This window comes from Atheta coriaria, unplaced genomic scaffold, assembly GCF_025399875.1.
Source record: "Atheta coriaria isolate IRGN ID8LTWV9N9 unplaced genomic scaffold, Caltech_Dcor_3.1 hic_scaffold_3_pilon, whole genome shotgun sequence".
NCBI lineage: Eukaryota > Metazoa > Arthropoda > Insecta > Coleoptera > Staphylinidae > Dalotia > Dalotia coriaria.
In genome coordinates this window covers 11635444-11659120 of record NW_027045445.1, presented here as the reverse complement: position 1 = coordinate 11659120, position 23677 = coordinate 11635444, and the positions used below count along the sequence as shown (strand labels likewise).

Genomic DNA, 23677 nt, shown 5'->3' with positions numbered 1-23677 from the left:
CTTACCTTCAAATTAAACCAACCAGGAGCCTCAAACGCCACGTGGATCGAGTTTCTTCATCAAAAGATGCTTGGTAAAAGTCAATTTAAATACGGTACGACAACCGGTTTAAATTAGTAACTCTGCTTTTGAACTATCCACTACTTTGATTAAAATAACAAAAGTTACAGGTCAACTATTACCTCGCAGAGAAACCAACAATTATCGTTACGTAGACGCATTGTGATCAATCACACTGAATAAAGTTGATTCACTTAAAATAAAGTTAGGATTTTCAGAGGATTCATTAAAATACACGTGTTGTAGTAATACACAATTTTCCGTTACATCAAAGACGTCGTTAATAACAGTGCGATGTATTTTATTTTCTGTTCACTTCTTAATATAACACTCAACCATTTGCACACATTCGCAGCGACGAGGTTTGTAAATTGATTCCATAAAGTTCAACCGAGGTATACGAATTGAAATGACATGACGTCTGCAGTAAATTAATTCTGTGATATTAATAAACTTCTTCAAACTTACGTCACTTCTTTATGGAAAATATTTTATTTAAACTTGAAAGAAAAATTACCTTTAATGTGGTTTCCTACTTATATTTTATATACTACAACGAACGTTTCCGTAATAAAAAGACTAATTCGTATTTTTATGGTTGTAAATGGTTATAAACAAATTTGTAGTTAAAGTCAAACACATTTTCGTCGGTTCATTACCGCAGTATTAAATTAGTAACGCGTACATTGATCTGCGTTTATTTTTGGGGGTTTTGCAAAACAAGCCGATTAATTATGGACATGATTGACCAAAATATTACGTTAGCGTGAGCTTTGCAGAATTGTGCATCAAAAATTTTTTTAAACTGTATTTACGATATTAATAAATTAATTTTATTTTAATAAATTTTAATGTTTTTTCTTCTTCCACTTTCAAAGCGCCAATTTTGTTACGGTCTTGAGACACAAAAAGTGGTACTTTAAACTTGGACGACCAAGGCCGTACCTAAAGTACTTTAGTCACGAGGTGGAGCTTGCGCCTGCGCATTTGCCTACGGTGCAGCATAAGCATTTATAACCTTATAACCTTACATTTCCGAATTTCGGGCGAATTTCGAAGATTTAAAATACAAAAGTTCAAATGCAAAAACCTAAACGTGGAAATACAGTGTAAGTAGCGTAAGCATCACGTGGCTAATCGTTGTTAAACACTCGACAGATTAAACGCTTGCTACGCTCGCTCTTAATCAGTCCCATGACAAAAACTCCCGTTTAGCCATTTGATACTTAATATACTACAACAGTGCAACATATTGTATTTTAACGTAGCATGTAAGTACTCACGACCACGGCTCACTGATACGAACAAACAGCTAACCGAGAAACAACAACAAGTTTAGTGTGTTAAGTTTGCATTGGATTTTAAGTAAATAAGTGCATCTTAGTGTCATTTGTGGTCACCCAATTGAGTTATATTTAAGTATGATAAACGCAGCGCGTGAGGTCACACGCATACGAGTATCTGCGTGCAGATACTAACACTAAAAAACAATTGCAGTAAACACAAAGTTGAACACAAACAATCTGCTTTGCGAAACTACGTGAGTTAAAGCGGACATACATTTTTCGCATTAATTAACATATTTTTATATGAATATTCAATATTTTTTAATTTGAAATGCTGAACTTTATAATTAAATTATAATTACTATGAAAAATTGCGTTAGAAGTATTTAAAAACTACGACTTATCCAGTTTTTTTTCTATAATGAATCAAGCAACCCTTCCCAAGCAACCGATGTAATTGTGTAATAAACACTTACCTAAATGCAGAATGCGTTGCGTGAGACGTGGGTATGCAATCTAATTGGTACTCATGGCGGATGGTGGCAAAATCAATATATATGGCATCACCAATTAAACACCTACCTATTTCATTAATCTTTAGAGCACACGATGGTGGCAGTAATTATTCCGCGCTGTCCAGATTCAATATTAGCACCTGCAATGAGTTCAAAATAGTTTATTAATAACAGAAAGATATTTCAATTAATGCGCATCCAACAAATCAAATATTAATGAAGTCAGAACTTATTAATTGCAATAGTTAAGTGCTCTTAAAAGTAATAATTTTCCATTAAATCTCAAAACTTTGTTTTGGAAATATTTAGATGCAACCACAAAACTTTTACGGAAATACAAAAAAAGTAAATATATATTAAATTTGGAGTTTGAAGCGGTAACACGAATTAATTAAGGTCCTCGTTAAACGGACGTAGCTTATTCTGCTAATCCCGGGAATTATTTGATTAAACCCGTTATAACAACGCTCGCTCTTTCAAATTCCTCTCTTCATCAGTGTGGCATACCTCGCTTAAATATCCTTTTGTCTGCTACGCTCTTTCTCATCCACTCTTCGTTTCGGATCTAATTTCTTCACCGGTTGATTGTCTATGGTTTGTTTTTCTTATATTGTCTAAAGTTCGAAGCATTGTTTCATTTTTTGCGTGTATTTATGTGATAAAAGGGTTTTTCACCTCATCGTGTAAGTAAAATAAAGTTAATTCTTTTAAAAGTGTTGCAGATTGTGTTCAAATCGACAAAAACAAAACAAAAACTAACAAACTATCGCTGTAAAACTCATTAATCTTATGTGTTACTATATTGTTCAATCACTTTATCGGAAGACTTTAATTAATGAATGTTTTAAGCTGACCTGAAGGATTGTATCGCGAAATATATTTTGTTTTATACAGATTTGATAAATTTTGATACGGAACTTTTACATTAATTTAATTTTGAAATGTTGAATAATACTCTCCGAGAGTTCAAAAGTCGCAAATACAATTTAAGTAGATGTATATGATTTTAACTTTGTATACAAACAAGTATCGTTTAAATGGTTAAAGCAAACGACAAATAAACTTTTCCTTTGTGAATTGCGTGGACCTAAATATTAAATAATCTAATAAAATATTTGAAATACACAAAATACAAATATGTTAACAATTGTGGCCTGGATTTTGTTTTAGGTGAACTTTTATTTACTCTCTGACTGGTACTAAATAAAAAAATAATCACATGAAAAGCGATGATTTCCCAGTTGTCTGGCACATTGGCCTTGTGTGTCCAAACGTTAATGTCAATACTGGGCTCAACAGCGAAAGTGACGAGTAAGCCGACAAAGTTGGAGCATACGCAAAGCGTCGAAAGAGCGTTTTCGCCGTTTTCAATTTGAAAATTACCTGCGCTTGCGAGACCGAGAGTAATTAATACGAAACGAGGGGAGATTACGATGCCGCGAGAATCCGGGAATGGGAGCGCGGCTCGCGGCCGCGTTGTGCGCTTGCGTTGATTCCCGCAGAACACAGAACATCCCCGGGCTCGTCCAGCTTCTCTCACTTCTCTTACATGTCGAGCGTGCGTCGTACGACACCGTTGCCCCGTACGTAAATACCACGCGCGCGCTAAGCGTCGCGACGCCAGCCGAGAGTGTGCATAAGCTAGCGCGAAACTTGCGAAATGTTCGCGTTTACTGTGAGTCGCAATCGGCCGCGATCGATGCAATTTACTTTTGTGCCGCGCTGAACAAATAAACATCGGACATACGAACGATCGCTCGTTGGTAATTAACGCAATAGTAAAGGTTTTCAAATGTGCGCGCAAAATTTTAGTCCAGTTGTGCTGGGTTAAGTAGCGCAGAGTACTAAAGTGTTTTGGATAGCTGTTGCGCTTGGTGCGCTACGTGTTGCGCGTCGCTGCGAGCTTCTAGATGTTTTCTACAGGCGACGGAAAGTAGAAGAAAAGAAAAAAACGGAACAACAAGAGACGAGCACAACGGCACGTAGTCAGTGATCGCGACAGCAATCTACAGCTGTAATAATACTACGTTATCGAGAGAGTAAGTATTAGTTCTTATCGTCGGAAATAATCAAGACCTGTTGCGCTTGGGTTAAAGTTGTACGGAGGAAATTTTATTCCTGTTCACACGACAACAATTTTTTCTCAACTCAGAACAGCTACAGGTACTAATTATACGTTTGCCGAGTAGGGTTGGTTGCCTACCTACGTAACATCAGCCATAACCTAATTTCTCAATCCTTTCATTGTATAACAATGTTGCAATCATAAAAATGTATAAACTATTTACAGTCATTTTGGGTCTGCATTATTATTAAACTGATTAATGTTGCAACATTTGTTATTTACACGTGCTTGACAAACTGCGATAAGATATCACATTGTAAATTATTATTGTACCATGACTTTCACGCGATTGACATTGTTCTGTAATGGTAAATTATCACCGTTAATTTATCTGCAGATATGGAAAATATCGCGTATTTCCAAAACTTGTAAAGTGGGCTTTTACACACTATTATCGAGAAAAACTTTCCATGCCATTATTTTCATTCCAAGAATGAGAGAAAAAGCTGAAATAACAATATTAAGTCTTGAATCAACAATTAATTACATTGAAAACACACGTCGGAACGTTTATATAATAAAATTGTTATGTCTACAATCATATAGATGCTAAATAAATAAACGAAAAGAATAGAGCACAGAGTGTGTAGAACAAAAAACTCGCACAGTGCAAAGCGCAGTTTCTATGAGTTTTCAAAGTTAATTTGATCCGTGCGATTCTAGCTGTCTGCCAAGTTTTAACAATCGCTACCGTAACACTGTTACACATCATTGAGCCCTTAATATTTCATAGCGCTCCTCGCCATCCGGAAATCGCTTTTTCCTCCTATTCGCGCGTCTCCCAGCGCTAATCCATCATTCTATATTGCGCAATCAATGATTCTGTGCAGTGTAGTGTAATCCTTCCTAAATCGAAACACTCACCGCTGCTCCATTCCTAAGCAGCATTTCAAGTATTCAGGGTGCGTTGTTTAGGGCGTGCAGGGGTTGAGATGGCTGGTTGCTTTTGCGTGCTTGGTTTTCAATACGAAAGCTTGTTTGATCTTCTTTTTCACAAAAGCAGCAGAGGTACGAGTAGACTGTTTGGACGAGCCCGCACCTCGAGAGAACTCTCAACTTTTTACATTACCCTTATCGTTTTTTGACTCATGTGGTAAACGTAGTTTGCTTTGAGTTTTCTTTTCGTTTAGTTTTACTTATATTTCAAGGAACGAAAAAGTATAGATGAAGATTAAGCGGGCTTTTGTAAAAACAATAATATTGATGGGATATGTCCATCATTTGCATAGACTGTTCAATTGGAAGGAAATGTGCATGCCTGCAAGGCTATTATGAAAACAAAATGAAAGCAGTATTCAAAGCAGTATTTGATCTTTGCATAATTCATTCTCATTACAAAATTTAAAACTAAGCTAAGGAATTACACTGACTCGTATATATTAATTTTGTACTAAATTTTGTGCGGTTTTTTTCGCTTGTCTACTGAAATCTTGAATATTGTACGATAATACACTTTGAATGACTATGAAGAAAAGTGTCTGTAAAGTGTATGAAAAGACAATTTATCATTTTTAATACCAATGGGTTTAAACCTACAGGCATGATGCAAAAATACTGTCTAAGGACAGTGTAGCAAGCGGAATTAAAAGAACCCCCACGTAAGATGCAAAGGAAACGGGATGTAAGCCATGATTTATGACCTTGCCATTTTTTACCTTTAAAAGTAAAAACCGTGGGCCATAAAAAGTTATGTCTTTCATGATTCATATTTGTAAATTTCAATAAAGTTTTTTTCCGGGGATAAATATTGTCGAATAAATCCACCGACAATTTGTATTTCTTAAATCGCTGAACGCAATAAAACTTATTTTTATAATGCAAAATTCTTGGAAATACTTAAGTATAGATTGTTTTCTTTTTTTAATTTAGTATGTATTGCGATCATCATAGATGTTAAACATCATTCATCAAGTGTTATGACGCAGGCACTTAATATTTTACGTTTTTACTCATAATTCCATCGTCTAGCCAACAACTTACAAGATATTTATAACTATTTCTTAAAATATCTAATTAATTTAAAATTAGTAACAACATTTCCGAAAATTCATTGCTTTAGTCAATTTCCGGAACGCAACTTAATGACTCAATGAATTTTAATTGTTAAATTTCAATAAGTATTAATAATTCGGCATACACATTATCTTCTTTCGAGAAATTCGCTAATCTTTGTCGTCAAACAAGAAACATTTTCAGTCGCTTAGACATAGTCGCTCGACTCCTTGAGGCGAAACTTTTGCAAGAGAAGTCGACGTTCCCCAAGAGTCTCAGACTTCTCTTACCTTAGGTATTATATTGCTTTCGGAATGCTTCTTGTGGAACTCAACAAGCTTGAAAATGTATCGTCGATGGTTTGTCTATATTCTCTACGAACTTTATGTTAGAAATTTCTCTAGTGCACGCTCCACGGAGATTAAAGGTGTAAACAAACTTTTTTTACATTTAAAAAATATAGCAAAAAATTTAGATGTAGAGTATTTCTTTTTTGCTTGTTTAGGAATAAGGGTTTCAATTTTATTAGGGTTAGTGCAGGTTTGATGGGATCAGATGAAATACCAAGAAAATTGATATTTTTTTAAAGATATTGATTCAATTTTTTACCATTTATCTATCCAGTAGCATTTATTTATGTGACACGCGTGAGTCGAAGAATTGTTGAAATAGTTTTCTGCGTGGGTGAAATTCCACTCTGATAGTCAACATTTTTATATCTCTACAATGTTAATTGTAGAATTTATTTTCATAAAGTTATAATATACAAAAACATTAAAAAATAAATAAAATAAGTTTCTATTTAAGTTATTTAAGTCATTATAACTTTTGTATCTGTATAATCCCGGCGCCTTCACAAGTACATCACTGAGCATTTAAGTTCCGAGACGTTATAATTACAGTAATTTAATTTACTTAATGCAATTCGCAGGTTCAGTTTTTTTTTTACATAAAAAACCTCTGCCGACATGAAAGCTTAGCGGATCAATAGTTGAATTGCATTTCCCATGCAGAATTTCAACATTTATCAAAAGAACTACGTTCAACTAGTTATTTGAACAGTCACTTTTTATTTGATTGGTAAACTTGTTTTAATTAAATTTGTATTTTGTAAAATATATTGGATGTGTATCAGTTCAATGCATCTAGTACGTATGTAGGTGTGTATACCAAATATTCTGTAAACTAGAAACTATTCGATACAGGAAACCTGCGTTCCATGTGTCTGATCAGGTGAGGAATGTCCGGTGCACGCATCATTGGATACAACGACTCTATTATACTACGCACCACGCAGACATGTCGATTTTGATAAACGAGCATAATTTTGTCTTCTATTAATAGCACAAAACAGGGGGCATTGTTTTGGTGCTATTGTTGTTTCGTTTGCAAGCTTTCAAACACAGGCACGTATGTTGTGACTTAAACAATATTTACTTAATTAAGATTAAATTCTTTCCAAATTATGATTATTTGCAAAGAAAGGCACATATTACGCAATATTCTAACTTTAAGGATTCAAATCGTAAAACTTTAACATCAGTCATTTGGAAAGGAGGAAAATAAATTAAATGCCAGCTCGGTTGCTAACGCCTCTCATCGTCTGAATCAAATATACATTTAACCCGCATTGTATATTTTCTTATTTGTCTCCTCGTCCTGTGTTTCACTTGTTATTTCACATTCTATCATTTATATGCATGTGTAACATTTACATTACATTATTACTGGAATATTACTTGTTATGTTTGTAGCCATGTAATGCAATGTTGCAGTGCTATAAATTGTGTTATTCGCAAATTACATTAGGTACTAACTACCTCACGCTGGCTGATAGAGAATTTGCAACTACTTGACCTATTCTTTTACAAAATACAGATGAATAGAAGCGCCATCCGTCTAGCCTATTTTTCGAGAACATACTTTAAAATGAGGTTGAGTGAAATATAAAACTATGATAATGACGTCTATTGTTGTACGTTATTAATATAAGTATCACTCAAAAATATATCTTATATCTAAATATGCTTTTAGTTGAAAAATATTTACTTCAATGGCTGTAGAGTCACATTATTTTATCCATAGCAGTGAAGTAAAAGTTTATAAGTTTAATCATGTGCAGATTACTACAATTTAAGTTTTTCATAGCGTACTGATCACCTTTGTGATAATTTTTATGTGTTTTAGACAGTTTCCCTTTAAATTCCCTCGAGTTTTCAGTGAAATTGTCTCTGGCAGCTCCTGTTTTAGCAATAAAAGGAAAAATGACTTGTCTCGCCGCAATATGAAAAGTTCTAAACAGTTTTATAAAATTTACACACACATTTTGCATTTTTCATAGCTACAAACATTTTATAGTCTGTACGAATAATGTAACTTTTTTATTCTCGTCTCTTCGGTCGTTTGTCCTGCTCAATTGTATTTTTTTTAGTTTGTTTTACGAATTTTAATTCAATTCAATAAATACTGATGCGAGGATTATAGAGTTTCATTTCGTTTTGTTTAATGCTTTTATTGTCCGGAATGTGAAAAGCTTTGCCCGTGAGTTTAATTTAATTTATTCACAAAATTTTATTTTCCATGTTTCAAGTATTTTCCTGCAGTATATTATTGCAGCTTTATAGTTTTTTTCTCACTGACTTTATTCGTTGGTTATAGGAGTTTGTAATTTAGTGAACTTTTTTATGCTTGCAGACTGATTGTGTGGATTCACGATGCCGGCGAGAAAAGGTCTGCTTGCTCCGCAGAACACGTTTTTGGACACAATTGCAACGCGATTCGATGGCACACGTAAGTTTACTTTACTTTTTAGTTCAATGTTTTTCTTTAGACTCAATTCAAACCAAAATTTCGACGAATATTCGGAGATTGATTGAAACCTAAAGCAATAAAAGTATTTAAATGTTTTTTTACATGTCTTTATTTATCAAGCGTTGTAAATCAGCAGACAATTTAAAAAACGCGATCGATGTAACTGCGGCTGTGCTCACGTATTTTTATTATCATTGAACGTCACAGAGAATAAAGAGATTTGCGAGATGTGTGTCCATAATATTCGGGTTGGAATTATACAGCGCTGTTGGGAGAAGAATAGACGAGTGCGTTGACGGTGTGGAAAACAGCAGCGAAAACGTTATTACTTTGCTGAACCTCGAGGAAATTTAAAAGAAGAAGGAATTCACCAAGGGGGATGTTGGACAAAGAAAGGGAATCTTTATAACGATCGCGTTCTTAAAAAAAGGGAGTGTTACATCGTATTCAAGATGTTAAAGAATATTTTTTAAAGTTTCTAACACTCAAACTTATAATACACAATAATTATTCCCTAGACATATAAATAATGCATTTTTTGGAAACCTGTGGCTGTTAATGTAACACACAATTCAATTTGCTGAACTTCCGAATTAACAAGATTTACTCTTGGGATAATCAACAGGCTTCCGAGACCTGGCGAGCACTTGAACAAAACCTCTGAACCAGGAAATACCGGAGACGTTTCCCATTTCCAAGAAATATCGTTGAAGTGAAACAAAGAACCGGAAATTATCATACAACAATGAATAAAGATCAATATAATGAAAACGCTGCAAAAACATCGTAGAAGTCTATTTTCAGCCCCAAAAATAAAAAATAATCAATGATTGATGCATTGAAAGCTACTCTGATGAATAGACGTATTTCTAAGTATTCTAAATTCAATCTCATGAATGTCAGCTTGAAAGCTTACAGATTGATGCACTATGTGCGCAAATTGAACAAAAATTGCAGAAAAATAGTTCAATAGTTGGACTTTTATTGAATAAAGTTAATTAAAGTTTAATTAAATTTACAATAACAATTTGTTATCGGTTTGAACACAAAGCGCGTAACTAATCGATGTTTTTAATAAATATAATTTTATTTACGTCACGCGCACCGCTGATTATTAATATTAATATATTCAGGCTTTAACGCGTATTATCACATATTATCACAAAGTTAATCCGCAAAAAAGCATATAAACAATAACGATTTTCGGTCGAATGCGTTACCCCATTTATTTCACTCACGCCGAAATTAATGAAGAAGAGTTCGACGTGTTTTTATTATCAACGTGTGCCATAAAATACATCAATATCAAAAAATATGTGAAACCACAACAATAGTACCTTATTTATGCAGAAAAATCATTGATTACATAAAAAGAATAAAAAACATTCCTATTTAACTATTCATAGGATCTTTCCAATAAATACTACTTAAGTAAAAATCCATGAAAAAGCTTTCCGCTAGCGTAGCCTACGCAGAAATTTCAAGATATTCTATCTTCACACAATTCTACAATTCTGGAAAAGTAGGAAAAAACGTGCTGAAGCAACTGTAGCAGTCTGCTATGAAAGTTTTTCCAATTTTGCTCATGACCTCGAGTATGCGGCTTGATACCATATGTTACGATAGAAAAAAATTACTATCACGTGACGATACAAACTAAAGTCGATATATACGAGTACTCTTGAAAGCGTGACACATGCAGAATATTGGAAGATATTGAATGAAGAAAATTTTATTTATAAATTTGCCATTTCTAAAATGCCTGAAGTAACATATCCGAAATAGTTCTGGCAGTGACATTCGATTAAACACAGCAAAACGGAAATTAGTTTTAAAAGTTTCAGAATGAAATAATTTAATGTCAGGTTTTGAAATGAGGATGTTCCTATTTGAATCTAAAATCTAAATACATTACGCAGCATAATATTTAGTACAGTATATGCAGCGTGAATCTGGATAATAATTGCCTTCCGGTTATAGGTTAACGATGTACTATAGTTCTCAGTCAGTGTTAATTTTACCCGCTGCCACCGCCTTAATTACACCAACTAATCATAATATTAGTTTAATAATTAATACTATTATCTAATCCACATTTTAATAATATATTATTTTCATAGTGTTTTAGAAAATAAATATTTTTAATAATCTGAAATATGATATTTGCTTTGAACAGTATAAATCAGGTTTAATGTACAATACAGCCAGATTTTCCGGTCATATTTGTCCTAAGCCCACAATACACACAAATACAGTCGAGTCGAGTTGATTCTCTCATTTCGTACGCGCTGACTTGGTTACATTATCGACCGGCAAATGGCGAGCAACGTCGGGCAATGCCGGCAAATCCACTCGCGAGTCTAATAGCCAAGTTAGTTTTAATCTTTCCTCGACGAGATACATTAATTCTAACGGATTCTGCATGCGGAAATTACGAATGTGTCGGACGATACGAATTCTCTGCGGTTGCAGACTGAAGTTATGCTGAAGATAAAACGTGAGTTTTCCGGTGAGGATTGTACGCCGGTTGTCATGTTCAACAGGTACGGATAACATGCAGGTTTCTTGTTGTAATAACTATAAACTTTATCATTTTACTCGCTGAGTTATATTTAACTATAATGTAAATGTGCGAAAGTTTATTTTAGCTCAGCCAGTGTAACAAGTTTGAAAGTATTCAGAATCGAAATACTTTTTAGACTATTTCTATTAAAACAACTAAATCTCCAACAAAGTATTTCCCGCATCTTGGTTTTGTTTGTGTTTGTATTGTTTTCTTGGTCTGGAAAGAAACCAAGAAGAAATTTATAGAACTAGATTAATAAATTATTTATCCAGTAAAAGGAGTTTGACGTTTTTCTGCGGACGTGAAATTTACTGTTTTCTTCGCACCACGTAACTAAAGAAACTTTTCGAGGAACTAAAGCATACAGGAAACGATAACGCGGAATGGCGTTGCTAAGGGAATAAATGTCATTTCGTGTATGAATTTTTGATAAACCAGAGCGCGCTACGCACTTAACTGATATAATTTTTAGAAAAACTTTACTCTGACACAATATTTAATACAAAAAACGGGAAATATTTTCGTGATGAATGCATTAATTCAATAATTCATGACAAAAACTAATTTGCAAGCGGAAAAATGAAGCAGAAAATCATCACAACTGAAGTATAATTTTTAATGATCAGGCGGAATTCCACCGCGCGAACTTCTCGCATTAATCCTTATTACTCCAACTCCAAATATTTTTATTTGAAAACTCATTAAAAGCGCAAAAGCACGCTGCGTCCTCGTAGCAAAAAACTTTGATTTATTCCAGCCCGCATTCCGTTCTACACTCTCGTGTAATCGCAATCTGTCTCCCTTCGACGTTGTTGTGCGTCGTAAGCATTCGCCTTGGAAAAATGAGACAAGCATCGCCGAGTCATTGAAAACTGCGGGCTGATGGAAAATATCTAGAAATATGTATGTAAAATGGAACGAAGGACGCAAGACGCTGACAAATGCCCGAGCTAAATTCGTTCGTGACTTTTTGTGCGAAATTCGTTGCATTGTGATTCCGTGTGCACGTAATAAGATGACTCGAGATCAGCGTGCGCGTCGCGGGATGCAAAATAGGTATATACGGACGAGCAGAAAAGAATACGGGGATAAAACTAGAGCAACTCATGACAGTGTGCGGCACAAAGGATGTCATGCAGAAATGTAAAATTTGCGCGTGGATTTGGAGGAAATAGAATGAATTGGATGGAATTTCACGCCCGACATGTTGAAGTGGTGGTGAGTTTCTTCCAAGGTGTAATACTTATACGCGTAGAGTTTTCACGTCTGTTAGAATCGAGTTTTCTTATCATGATTTATATGTTTACCTACGCATGCAGATAGAATATTTATATCTCATGTGACAGATTTCATTGAACGTCTTTTAAATTCTTATAAATAACTTGCAAAAAAAGACGCAAATGTTTGAAGCCTTTGATTCATTTCATTTCTAAGATTCTACCACAGTGCTACTCTTGGTTTCATCACTTTTGTTTGTTCATCGATTTCTGCATTCAAGCGTCGCGCCACTTCAAAATCAAATACGGTGCTTCGACGAATTCTAAATGTACTTATAGATTCATTCGGTGGTATATTTCGAATGGCAATATGCTAAAAGCACTTTAGTATTTTAAAGGTTTTGGTGACTCGGCTTTTATTGCTTCTGTTCTTTCCGAATTCTGGCCACAAATTGACTACAATGGTCAGTTTAAAAGGTCACAGTTGAAATCGCCCGAAAAAGATCATTTCTAAGGCTATATTATGAGTGAAATTCGAATATAACGGTAAATTAAACTTGAACTTTGATGTTTTCAGTTACACATGAGTTTTAACTGTTTTATCAATACAGCGCACTTAGTTTAATTAATTAAAGTGGATCATGCACTTCAATTCGCCAAACGCATCCAACACTTTTGGCAAAATGCAATATACCTACACGAATATTGAATTTTCAATTTACTAATTTAAATTCTATTAATCTCGCGTGATTAAATCATAACAATCGAGGAAAACACAAAAATATCTAGAAATGTTGTTGGGAAAAAATTCCATCAAGTTTAGACCCTTTGATATTCAATTCAATTGATTGGTGTTGGTGATGACACGGAATACAAAATCAAAGTGTACGTACGCACTTGCCTAAACCAACGACAATACATACAAAGTCAACAAAGCAAACCCAGTCAACGGTAAAACATCGTATTGTGCAATTTCAGTTTTCGTTGTTCAATGTTTGATGGAATCGAGAAAATCAATTTTGCGGTATTTGCTCTGACTTTTGCACTTTGTGTATGAATTTTAAGGTGAACGTGAACATATACAATCCGTAAATTGCTAGTGCATATACAAACGCCAAATTCTGAAAAGCGCCAATCTCTGTATGTCAATCCAAAACGTAAAACAAGAATTGAGCACCGGCGAAGACGTTACGCGTATATCGTATTTAAATTTAGCGCGTGAGAATTGAAAATCGGAATTGGAAAAATCGTTGGTAACGTGCCTTGACCTTGATCAGACGTGAGATGTGTATATTTATACACGTACGTTTTCCAAAATACCCAAATTGCAAATTAACGAAACTGTAAACAAACATAGAGTGCTTAACAAGAAGCAATATATTCATTTTATATGTGTATAACTGTCGCTTTTTTGAATTGCAGACAGCAACTTTGTATTGGGAAACGCACAAGTGTCGACCATTTATCCGATCGTCTATTGTTCTGATGGCTTCTGTGAACTTACCGGGTATACGCGGGCGCAAATCATGCAGAAGGGCTGCGCCTGCAAGTTCCTTCACGGTCCGGAAACAACTGACGAGCACAAAGGGCAAATCGACAAGGCCCTCGAGTCCAAGAACGAGCTGAAACTAGAAGTGATTTTTTACAAAAAAGATGGTGAGTTATTCAGCGCATTGTGAACGTACAAAGGAGACTTGACCACTGGCACAATGGCACAATGACACAATCGTATTGGGACGGCGCAAAAACAAAAAGCAATACTGTTAGCTGACCAAACATCGTCAGCCATCTTTCTGTGGAGTTTTTTAGGTTGCATAAGTAATATTTTAGAGTGCAAATAGCGACCTCCAATAATATTAAAGCAAAACATTTGCTTTAGCGGGTATAAAATAGAACAAAAGCATAAACCAAACAAAATGCTCAAGAGTTTCACGGAAAAGCTTTTTAAGCTTTTGCATTATTTGTGGTAACGGCTTAATGGCTTAAAATATTTTGTATTGTTCCAAAACAACATACAACTAGTTCCCGATCAACATACAAGCTCAATTGCACTATGTTGAGGTTATATATCAGCTTAGTACGCAACGCACGTATGTAAGTGCTGATAAACGATCGATTGATGGGTTTTGAGTACGTTTTGAGTGGAAGGTCTACGAGCCTAGCCTGCAATTCGACCGGAACCTATAGAAAAATATTTCCGGCTACTGGCAACGAATTGATGCTTTTAGGCACTCGAATGAAAAGATGCTAGTCCCGGTCCCGTCGACCGGTTGAAATAAGATGTTCTGCCGTGTGGACATATCAGAGACTTGCGTTTCCATTTAGCGCGGAGCTTCGCTCGGATCTGGAAATATATTGGATCGGGTCGAATCAACCAATCCAACCAAGCAAACCGGTCGGGATCTTATCTCGCCGCGTTTTGAGTCGACGTGGTGCGGAAAGATGAATCCATATGATCGGGGTTTTTAAAATGATTTTAAAGCAATTTTGAAACATTACAGAAGAAATTTCAATTGTGTAACTTTGTGAAATTTAATTGCTTCCTTCACAGGAACGCCGTTTTGGTGCCTGTTGGATATTGTCCCCATCAAAAACGAAAAGCGTGAGGTGGTGTTATTTCTCGCATCGCATAAGGACATTACCAATACTAAGATGGCGTCGATGTCCGACAGTGAACTCTATGACAGCGGTGAGTCGTAAAAACATAAGCCCGCATAAAATGTGTTGTGCGTGCGTCTTGTGACCTTTTTCGTTGTCGCTGTCGCTGTACATAAATCACCTACTGTTTCTTGTGTTGTTAAATCCGCGTGTCTGTGTCCACAAAATATGGCAGAACTGTTATTTTGTGTGTGGCAGATATGGAAACATAATTGAGTTGCACTGATTGTTTACTGGTTGCTTGGAATAAATGTTTTTACAGGATTATTCAGTCCAAGAAGATTACACATTATTTTTTCACACTCTTGTTGAAATTTAGCTCTTTTGGTTAATTTACTACAGTTGGGTGAAAAAATCAACTGCTTCATAATTCACAATTATGAAAATATTGTATATTTACTGTGCGATATACTATCCAGTAGTAAAAACTAAGATCAATGTTTATATTCGTTGTAGAAAGTTTTTTTTAGTTCGGTATTTATACTTGTACTAGCTTAAGTATGTGTTTCACTAACTGAACGAGTTTAATCTGTATTTTGGCTTTCGTTGTATGGAGTATACCTACCTATATATGTGCCCCCCGTGGTTTGTTAGGCAATTGTTGACTCTTGTATATAGACGGGTAAGTCTTTCCAAGACATAAGACAGCAAAATATCCGCCCAAAAACAGTATCAAATACTTTCGGAGATTGTTTCCAGAATCACCTTTGCGGATATATTGCGGTCTTAGTAATTGTTTTAAGTGCATTTGAACACAAAAGAAACTATTTCTAAGTGTGGCGAGAGCGCTGTAGTGAGACTGTGTTGTTATGCAGCGGCGGTACTCGGGGCTCGGTTCCGAAGTGCTGACTCTTGCCTCCTTGCAGACGCCAACGGCAATGTTGACCCTGAAGCACCGCCGGCGAATTACGGCCGACGACGGAGTCGCGCCGTTCTATACCAGCTCTCCGGTCATTATAAACAGGACAAGATTAAAACCAAACTCAAATTGAATAATGTGAGTTTACTCACAGGTACAAAAGTGAAATTATGCTTAAATAATCATAATTATCTGTGTTAGCAGAATTTGCTCAGTTCCACACCAGCTCCTTTACCAGAATACAAAACGGCAGCAATTAAGAAGAGTCGCTTAATCATTTCGCACTACGGTATGTTCAAGAGTTGTTGGGATTGGCTGATTCTGATCGCAACGTTCTACGTCGCCGTTGTGGTGCCCTACAACGCCAGCTTTGGTGGCGAGAGATCCTACGTTCCGATCGACGTCGCTGTGGAGACGCTTTTCTTCATGGGTGAGTAAACGAGCAAATATTTACTATTTCACGTTCACACACCGGATAACCCCGCGTATTTCCAACCATTATTTACAAATACCCATTGCACACGTCACCGGAACCTGACCGGATACTCTCAGTAAATATGTCAAACACCAAACTAGGGCGGAAGTTGTGATACCTGTATATATTTATGTTGGAGGTTACAACATAACCTTAGTTATAAACTTTCAAAAATAATGTTAAGTGGAACTCTCTAGAGGTGATTTGTTTAATGGAGACTATTTGATTGGCGCCTTGTGTTTCACTTTTGCGATGGCGTAATTCAACACGAGTTTGAGCTTTTGATGTCGTATACTCGTATACAGATTGCCTTTGCAGAGGGCAGGCACGTGTTTCTGTTTTCGCTCAACGTCGTCTTGATTGTCAATCATTTGGGGAAATATCGGTTGCTGGAGTTTCGATGTACCTGCTGTGAATGAATAATATGCCTGCGGGTTTTCCCTACTGTGGTACAAGTATCGTGCTTTTTTATAAATCAAAAGAACAAAAAACCTCAGCAAAAGAGAAGAAGAGAAGAGAGAGAAGAGAAATGTACTTATAAGTAATAATAATGAGCTGAAAGCTTGTTTTTCATATCTTATAGAATAATTACTGTTGCCTCAAATAATCATCGTTGATTGAAATTGGGTTGTAAACGCTTTGCGGAATAAACAAATTAATTGGTTGCGTTATTTTTGATAGCTACCATCTAGTTAATTGGTGATTAAACGTAGATAATATGATGCTTACAATTGCAATCCGATAAATGCTCTAATTGTTTCAGATATCATTCTCAACTTCCGCACAACATACGTGAATCGCAAGGGTGAGGTGGTTTCACATTGGAAAACGATATCGTTAAACTATCTCCGCACGTGGTTTATTGTCGATGTGCTAGCTGCGCTGCCGTTTGATTTCCTGTATCCGATTTATGGAGGACTGGTACGTTTTAAAACGTTGTTATTTTAACTTTTAAAAAGATTAAAACCCATTTTGTAAATATAAATATTGTATTGATCCGCAGACGCAGAACAACAACCACATCCACTTAATTAAATTAACACGATTATTACGCTTAGCTAGGTTATTACAAAAGATGGATAGATATTTTCAGTACAGCGCAATGATTTTAACTCTATTGATGTTGTTCTTCACATTGGTGGCGCACTGGTTGGCGTGCATTTGGTACGTGATTGCGGACAACGAGAAAAATAAACATGATAAACGTTGGGATTTAGGTAAGCATTATTGCAATTCAATTAATCAAAATAGGAATAAATCATAGACCATGTTTGAACATTTGGATTTTACAAATTGACAGTTAATAATAATCCATGCACGCTTATGTAAATTAAATTGTCTATCGTGTTCTCTTTCATGTGTTTCCAGGTTGGATTCATAATTTAGCAGAGAAATTAGAAATACCAATAAGCAATATTTCGAATACGGACGCGTATGTTACCGCTTTATATTTTACATGTTCGAGTCTGACGAGCGTTGGTTTTGGCAACGTAAGCGCCAATACAACCAGCGAGAAGGTTTTCAGCATTTGTATAATGCTAATTGGAGGTAAATAACACGACTTATACTAAAATATCAAGCTATTTTGACAGAAGATTCATTGTGTATAAATTGCTACTATAAAAATTCAATACGCAATAAATCAAATTTGTTGTGATGCGGAAACCTTACATATGAACTCGGCGATTGTGTTTTCAGCTCTAATGCACGCGGTGGTCTTCGGCAATGTGACAGCAATCATCCAGAGGATGTACTCGAGACGCTCGCTCTACCATACAAAGTGGAGAGATCTGAAGGACTTTCTAACTTTGCATCAGATACCGAAAGAGCTGAAACACCGCATGCAGGATTACTTTCAGACTATGTGGTCCTTGAATCACGGCATAGACATTCACGAGGTAAGGTCTCGACCCGCTTTAGTCCACCTTAAGTCTCTCTTTCTGAACGCCCTAATAAAGCAGTCACTTCTTCCAGTGAATAGGCCAGTCACAAACTGCAAATAAGCAATATTTGTTGTACTTGATGTTTTTACATGTACTCAACAATCTCTAACAATGTGCTACATTTGTATTGTGAGCATGCCACATTTTCCCGCTCTAATCCATCCTTTATGTACCTACCCTTTCTCGTAGATGTTGTTGAATGTTTGCAACGCAAGTGCATTTGATACGCAGATGCTTGCCGCCCATTATCTCCGTTGTTGAAAGGCGTATACGTTGAGAGTGTCAAACGCTTGCTTGTGTTCTGAGCATTCAGTGTTGTTATTGTAGACATTAAAAGAGTTTCCCGAGGAGTTACGCGGCGACGTCTCCATGCACCTACACCGTGAGATTCTCAACCTGCCAATCTTCGAAGCAGCGTCGCAAGGATGTCTCAAGCTACTCTCGCTGCACATCCGAGCGAATTTCTGTGCCCCAGGGGAATATCTCATACATCGTGGTGATGCACTCTCCTCCATCTATTACATCTGCAACGGTTCCATGGAAGTTGTCCAGAATGATATGGTGGTTGCAATTCTGGGTAAGCGTATCACTTGTGTTCATTTCTCATACTGTGGTTAACACTTCATGACAGTCGCTTAACGCATGTTTATAGTGTACATAAAACTATTGCGGTCATGTTTTGGGAAATAGGAAAAGGCGATTTAGTCGGGAGCGACATCAACTTTCATCTGCAGTACACGTCTAATGGGCCATCGAGCGGTGGAGGCACAGGTGGCAACAATGACGTTATCATCAAGTCGTCGAGTGAAGTGCGCGCGTTAACGTACTGCGACCTAAAGTGTATTCACATTCATGGTCTTCTCGACGTGCTACGTTTATATCCGGAATTTCAACAGCAGTTTGCTAACGACATTCAGCACGACTTGACCTTTAACGTACGCGAGGGATACGAAGCTGAGGTAAAACAAATGTACACTGTGGTGTTTGTTTTGGCAAACCAAATAATAAATAATTCCTTTAACCTGGAACCCAATAATCATCCTCTAGTTTTCAAACTACCTTTCTATTCAAATGTGGAGAATAAAATAAAACTAAATGTTTTCAAATTATAGCAGGAATCAGATGCAAATGGTATGCCATCTTTAACGCTGCCCTCGATAAGTGAAGATGATGAAAACGCGCAGGAAGGTGAAACGACGCCGCTTTCTCCAAACAGATCACCCATGCATGCCATCACCAACAGTCCTCGGCACGCTAAATTCAATTTGAAGTAAGTGAATTAGTTGAGAGTTGAGATTTATTCTTTCCGTGTTGTTGTTGTCGTATATTAAAATTTAATTGCATGCTTAGGCTGCAGGAGTTTCACGAAAATTCGGTTTGTGCTCGTCCCCGGTTGGGAGGCATAGCAACCACTAATTTGGCGCTTTTGCGTGAACGCGTTGATCGGCAGCGCAGCGTCACCCAGTTTAAACGTACCAGCTCCCTGGAGGAGATTAATAACGCCTCGGAAAGCCAACCAGCCGCTGATGTTGAAACCGCTCCTTTACCCAACAGCACTGATCGACTGGACTCACAAATTAGCAGTTTACATCATGACGTTGCGACGCTCAGTATCGATGTAAGTCCCTTGAGAGTATTAATTGCATATTCAATTATTTCTGATTCCGTTAGGTGCGAAATGCTATCCAAGCACTACAAGAAATGGCAGCGCCTGGAGTGTCACAATCTCAGTATTCAGTTCATTCAATCCCCAACATTCCGCGCGTTGGTTATAATACGGGCACGCTAGCGCGGAGTACATCCCAGCCGCCGGAAGTGTTTTATTGGGAGGATCCTAATTCCGGCACACATCATTCGCACATGCCTTGTCTGATACCCACTTGCCATCAGGAAACACAAACCGACCAGGCTGCCGTGGACGCTATGCAGGAGTACGTCCTGAAGAACTCACGTAAAGTTCTACTTATGCTCGGTTTAGATCCAGATCGCGTGGCGGAAATCTTATATTTGAAATCGTCCAATATGCGTAAAAGCTACAGCATTCCGGATTCTAGTAGGCGAATCAATCTATGCACAACACAGAATAGCATCACTCACAGAAATGTCAAGCGAGATATTACGACAGGAACGGATGTTATCCGGAGGGACATACAAAGGCCGTTCGTTGTGGATGCTTACAAAGGGGATGTGCAGGTGGATGTGGATTTGCTCAATTCGCGGAATGCTGTATATAAAACTAACGGCAGCGGAGGGTAAAGCTCTGTACTGTTACGTTTTTTGTGATATAAATAGATTTCACAACGTAAATTGAACGACATGGTGGTGAAGTGCTTTTCTCAAAACATGGGTTCAACTTCAGTGAAAATTAGTGATTGTCATAACTCTTATTAGGTATAACAAATGGTGCTGACCGGTAGCAAATCCAGTCATTGGTTGTTATTCATTTCGACAAAATAGACAACATAGAATTCTAAATTTTGTCCTTGACTATCAAAATGTATGCCATTCTAACTGTCAATTCAATTATGTAATGTCTTGATGGTCGGGGATGAATATTTGTTTTTATTTTTCAAAATATGCATATATTAGCATAAGAAGAGTAGAAGCACATGACGAATATAACATATCTGCGTTTTATTTCTTTGAACTAAAGCATTTCATGGCGATTTGTGATTATCGATTTAACAACACTTCAAACTTTTCATGTATTTGCCAAATTATCAACTAATAGACTCCTACATATCTCAGGATATATGCATTTTAGGGAAAAACTTATGATTTGAAAAATTGTATTATTTTGCTTTTAAATGTGACATTGGTTTAAACTTTGTATGTGAAAAATTACTATAATTTATTTGCCATGATAAAATAATATTTGGCGGTTATTTGTGAGTCAATAATAACTAATAAGTCGCTACTGGACCACTTCAACTTAGAACTCCTAGATAATAGAATAATTGGACAACGTCATTCAGTCAATCAATGTAAAATTATGCGCCAACTGCGCGAAAAATATATGTAGGTATTGCAAGCGTTGACTGGGAAACTTTAGTCAACGTTTCTAACTTCGATCATTATTTTCGCCTTCTAAGTTTGTAAGATGTCATTACGCTAATATTATTCCAACGAATGATTATGTGTTTATATGCATTTCATTTACTGTGATTTGTTGTGGAAGAAGTTTGCACGCACAATTACCGACTTTAAAAATTCTAAAAATCATCTTTCAGAACAACTTTTTTCCTAAAATGTATAGTTCTATCTTAGTGCGACAAATATTTTCAAAACATGTTCTATGCCTATATTTAGTATATAAATAAAAAAAAAAATAATTTCTAAATACAACTACAATCCATTTCCACACATCAGAGCTACGACTACGAGTGGATTTCTGGACGCGTCAGACAATAATGCGCTCGTTGGGTGCTACCCTTTTATACTTGCCACGCTCCCCAACACTGGTCCCCACTTCTTCTCACGGGTCGACCGCAGTTATAAAAGGGCGACCATCGGTAACAGAGGTTGTCAGTCGTGCCTGAGTTTCGAAGCAATTCAGTCGCAGGTGTAGAGTTTTCTCTCTTCTCTCCACGTGTGTTTTATTTGGTTTAAGCCGTACGTAGAGAATGTGCACACTCTAACTTCAACCATACGTTGCGCAAGTCGGAGTAAAAAAGACATTATTTTTCAATTACCCTTTAGGAAAATATCGCCCTGCAAACCCGAAATCTCTAGGTAAAGAAGGTCACAAGCAGCGACAGGTAAGTTTCAATCCTGCAGAAACGCAGAATCATCGCTTATTCGGTTGATATTGCAACATTTCTTATAAAATAAAACCATGAGCCATATGAACTTTGAAGAACATCAAAGAATCCCAGCACAGTAAAAGATGCTTTCTTCAAGTTTTTAGCCGTTACCATTTCTACACCGGTATCAAATAGCAAACCTAACTCTTTTGAGCATCGCGACGGTACAATTCACTATCTTTATTGAACACGCTAAGAGTTAAAATTCTTATAACTACTTACAACTAACAATTTCTGCTCGGACTGCCTCAAACTCGTTCAAACGCTCTCTCTCACGTTCGAAAAAACACGTCTGCCATGCACACACACACGAAGTATAGATATAAGGAGTCCGAACGTATTGTTAAATTAATGGTCACCATCTAGGGGACCAAACATTCGCCAATAGAGCGCGCCACTATGCGTTAGTCTACTCGTTTAAATACTTACATTACTATGGACACCGCCGGTCACTAGTCTTTGGGCCATTAAAACATCCTGGATTAGCACAACACCTTCCCATTTTTTAACACTACTAATTTTCAATAAATAAATTAGTTCAAAAAAATAATACTATCACGTGTTAGCGAAATGCGTAACGTAGGCAACCAACAACACAACATACATTACATTAATTTTCCCGCGCAACACCGGCGCACTGCGTGCGCCCGGTGCAGTAGCTAAGTACAAGCAGAGCGCAGCAGACGCAGATTAAGAGACGCCTTATTCCAAGGCTGGCCAATGGATTTTCCTGGAGGGCAAAATCTTTTAGATTGCGGCGGCACCGGGCCACAGACTATGGCCATTCATATATAAAATATTATACACATACAGAAGTTTCAACTTTGGGTTTTGCGGCGGGCAAATTCAAATGTCCTGGCGGGCCACTTCGTGGCCCGCGGGCCTGGGATTGGCCAGCCATGCCTTATTCAATAAACGCGATTCAACGTTCTTTTACAATTACAAGTGCTCATTGTTTCATGCTTATCTTTTATCACCTGCCCTCACAAGTGCCACACCTAACACACGTTCCAATTCAAATTAATGTATACATACATATAAAACAGGTAAAAGTTAACAATATGGATAACGCATTCGACAAAGTTAAAAAATATGTATTTTTAAATTTAATTGAATTCAATTAAACATTCACAAACCAGCACGTGTTCACGTGTAATAAGTAATAATAATCACGAAGTATCTAAACACAGGAACATCATGTAAAGAAATTGTCTCAATGTTGCTATGAACACGAACCAATGTACATCGGTTCACTCGCAAACCATGCCAGCCAGTGGCAGAAAAGAGAACTATTAGCTTTGTATATAATTGTGAACCATGACTACGACGAAAAAGCCTATACCGCTCGGACTCGTTATATCTATACT

The 23677-nt window shown here is 36.7% G+C and overlaps 1 protein-coding gene and 1 long non-coding RNA gene across 7 annotated transcripts; one reads left to right on the top strand and one right to left on the bottom strand.

Moving 5' to 3' along the window:
• Nucleotides 1-1847: 1847 nt before the first annotated feature.
• Nucleotides 1848-22615, bottom strand: LOC135789361 (uncharacterized). Its single transcript, XR_010547534.1, has 3 exons — nt 22533-22615; nt 14077-14200; nt 1848-2001 (listed from the first exon to the last, which is right to left on the bottom strand). It is a non-coding gene; the product is annotated as an uncharacterized lncRNA (long non-coding RNA).
• Nucleotides 3418-21852, top strand: LOC135789359 (potassium voltage-gated channel subfamily H member 8-like). Of its 6 annotated transcripts, none has more exons than XM_065299153.1 (15): nt 3418-3900; nt 8673-8768; nt 13995-14228; nt 15124-15261; nt 16097-16227; nt 16294-16519; nt 17328-17485; nt 17568-17781; nt 17933-18112; nt 18263-18462; nt 18835-19084; nt 19198-19466; nt 19623-19777; nt 19858-20125; nt 20179-21852. In XM_065299153.1, exons 2-15 carry the CDS (start codon nt 8693-8695, stop codon nt 20761-20763), a joined length of 3084 nt encoding a protein of 1027 aa, XP_065155225.1. In that variant the 5' UTR covers nt 3418-3900; nt 8673-8692; the 3' UTR covers nt 20764-21852. The 6 variants fall into 6 exon arrangements, with proteins under 6 accessions (XP_065155225.1, XP_065155224.1, XP_065155223.1 ...); XM_065299152.1 differs by having other exon boundaries at nt 19620-19777; XM_065299151.1 differs by having other exon boundaries at nt 16046-16227; nt 18856-19084; nt 19620-19777.
• Nucleotides 22616-23677: the final 1062 nt, after the last annotated feature.

What these genes read in the sequence shown, in the direction of transcription:
- LOC135789359 (XM_065299148.1), top strand. Translation starts at nt 8,693, where the DNA reads ATGCCGGCGAGAAAAGGTCTGCTTGCTCCGCAGAACACGTTTTTGGAC. An exon ending in TTGTATAATGCTAATTGGAG is followed by an intron (nt 18,113 to 18,262) that starts GTAAATAACACG and finishes TTGTGTTTTCAG; the next exon opens with CTCTAATGCACGCGGTGGTC. An exon ending in ACGGCATAGACATTCACGAG is followed by an intron (nt 18,463 to 18,834) that starts GTAAGGTCTCGA and finishes TTGTTATTGTAG; the next exon opens with ACATTAAAAGAGTTTCCCGA.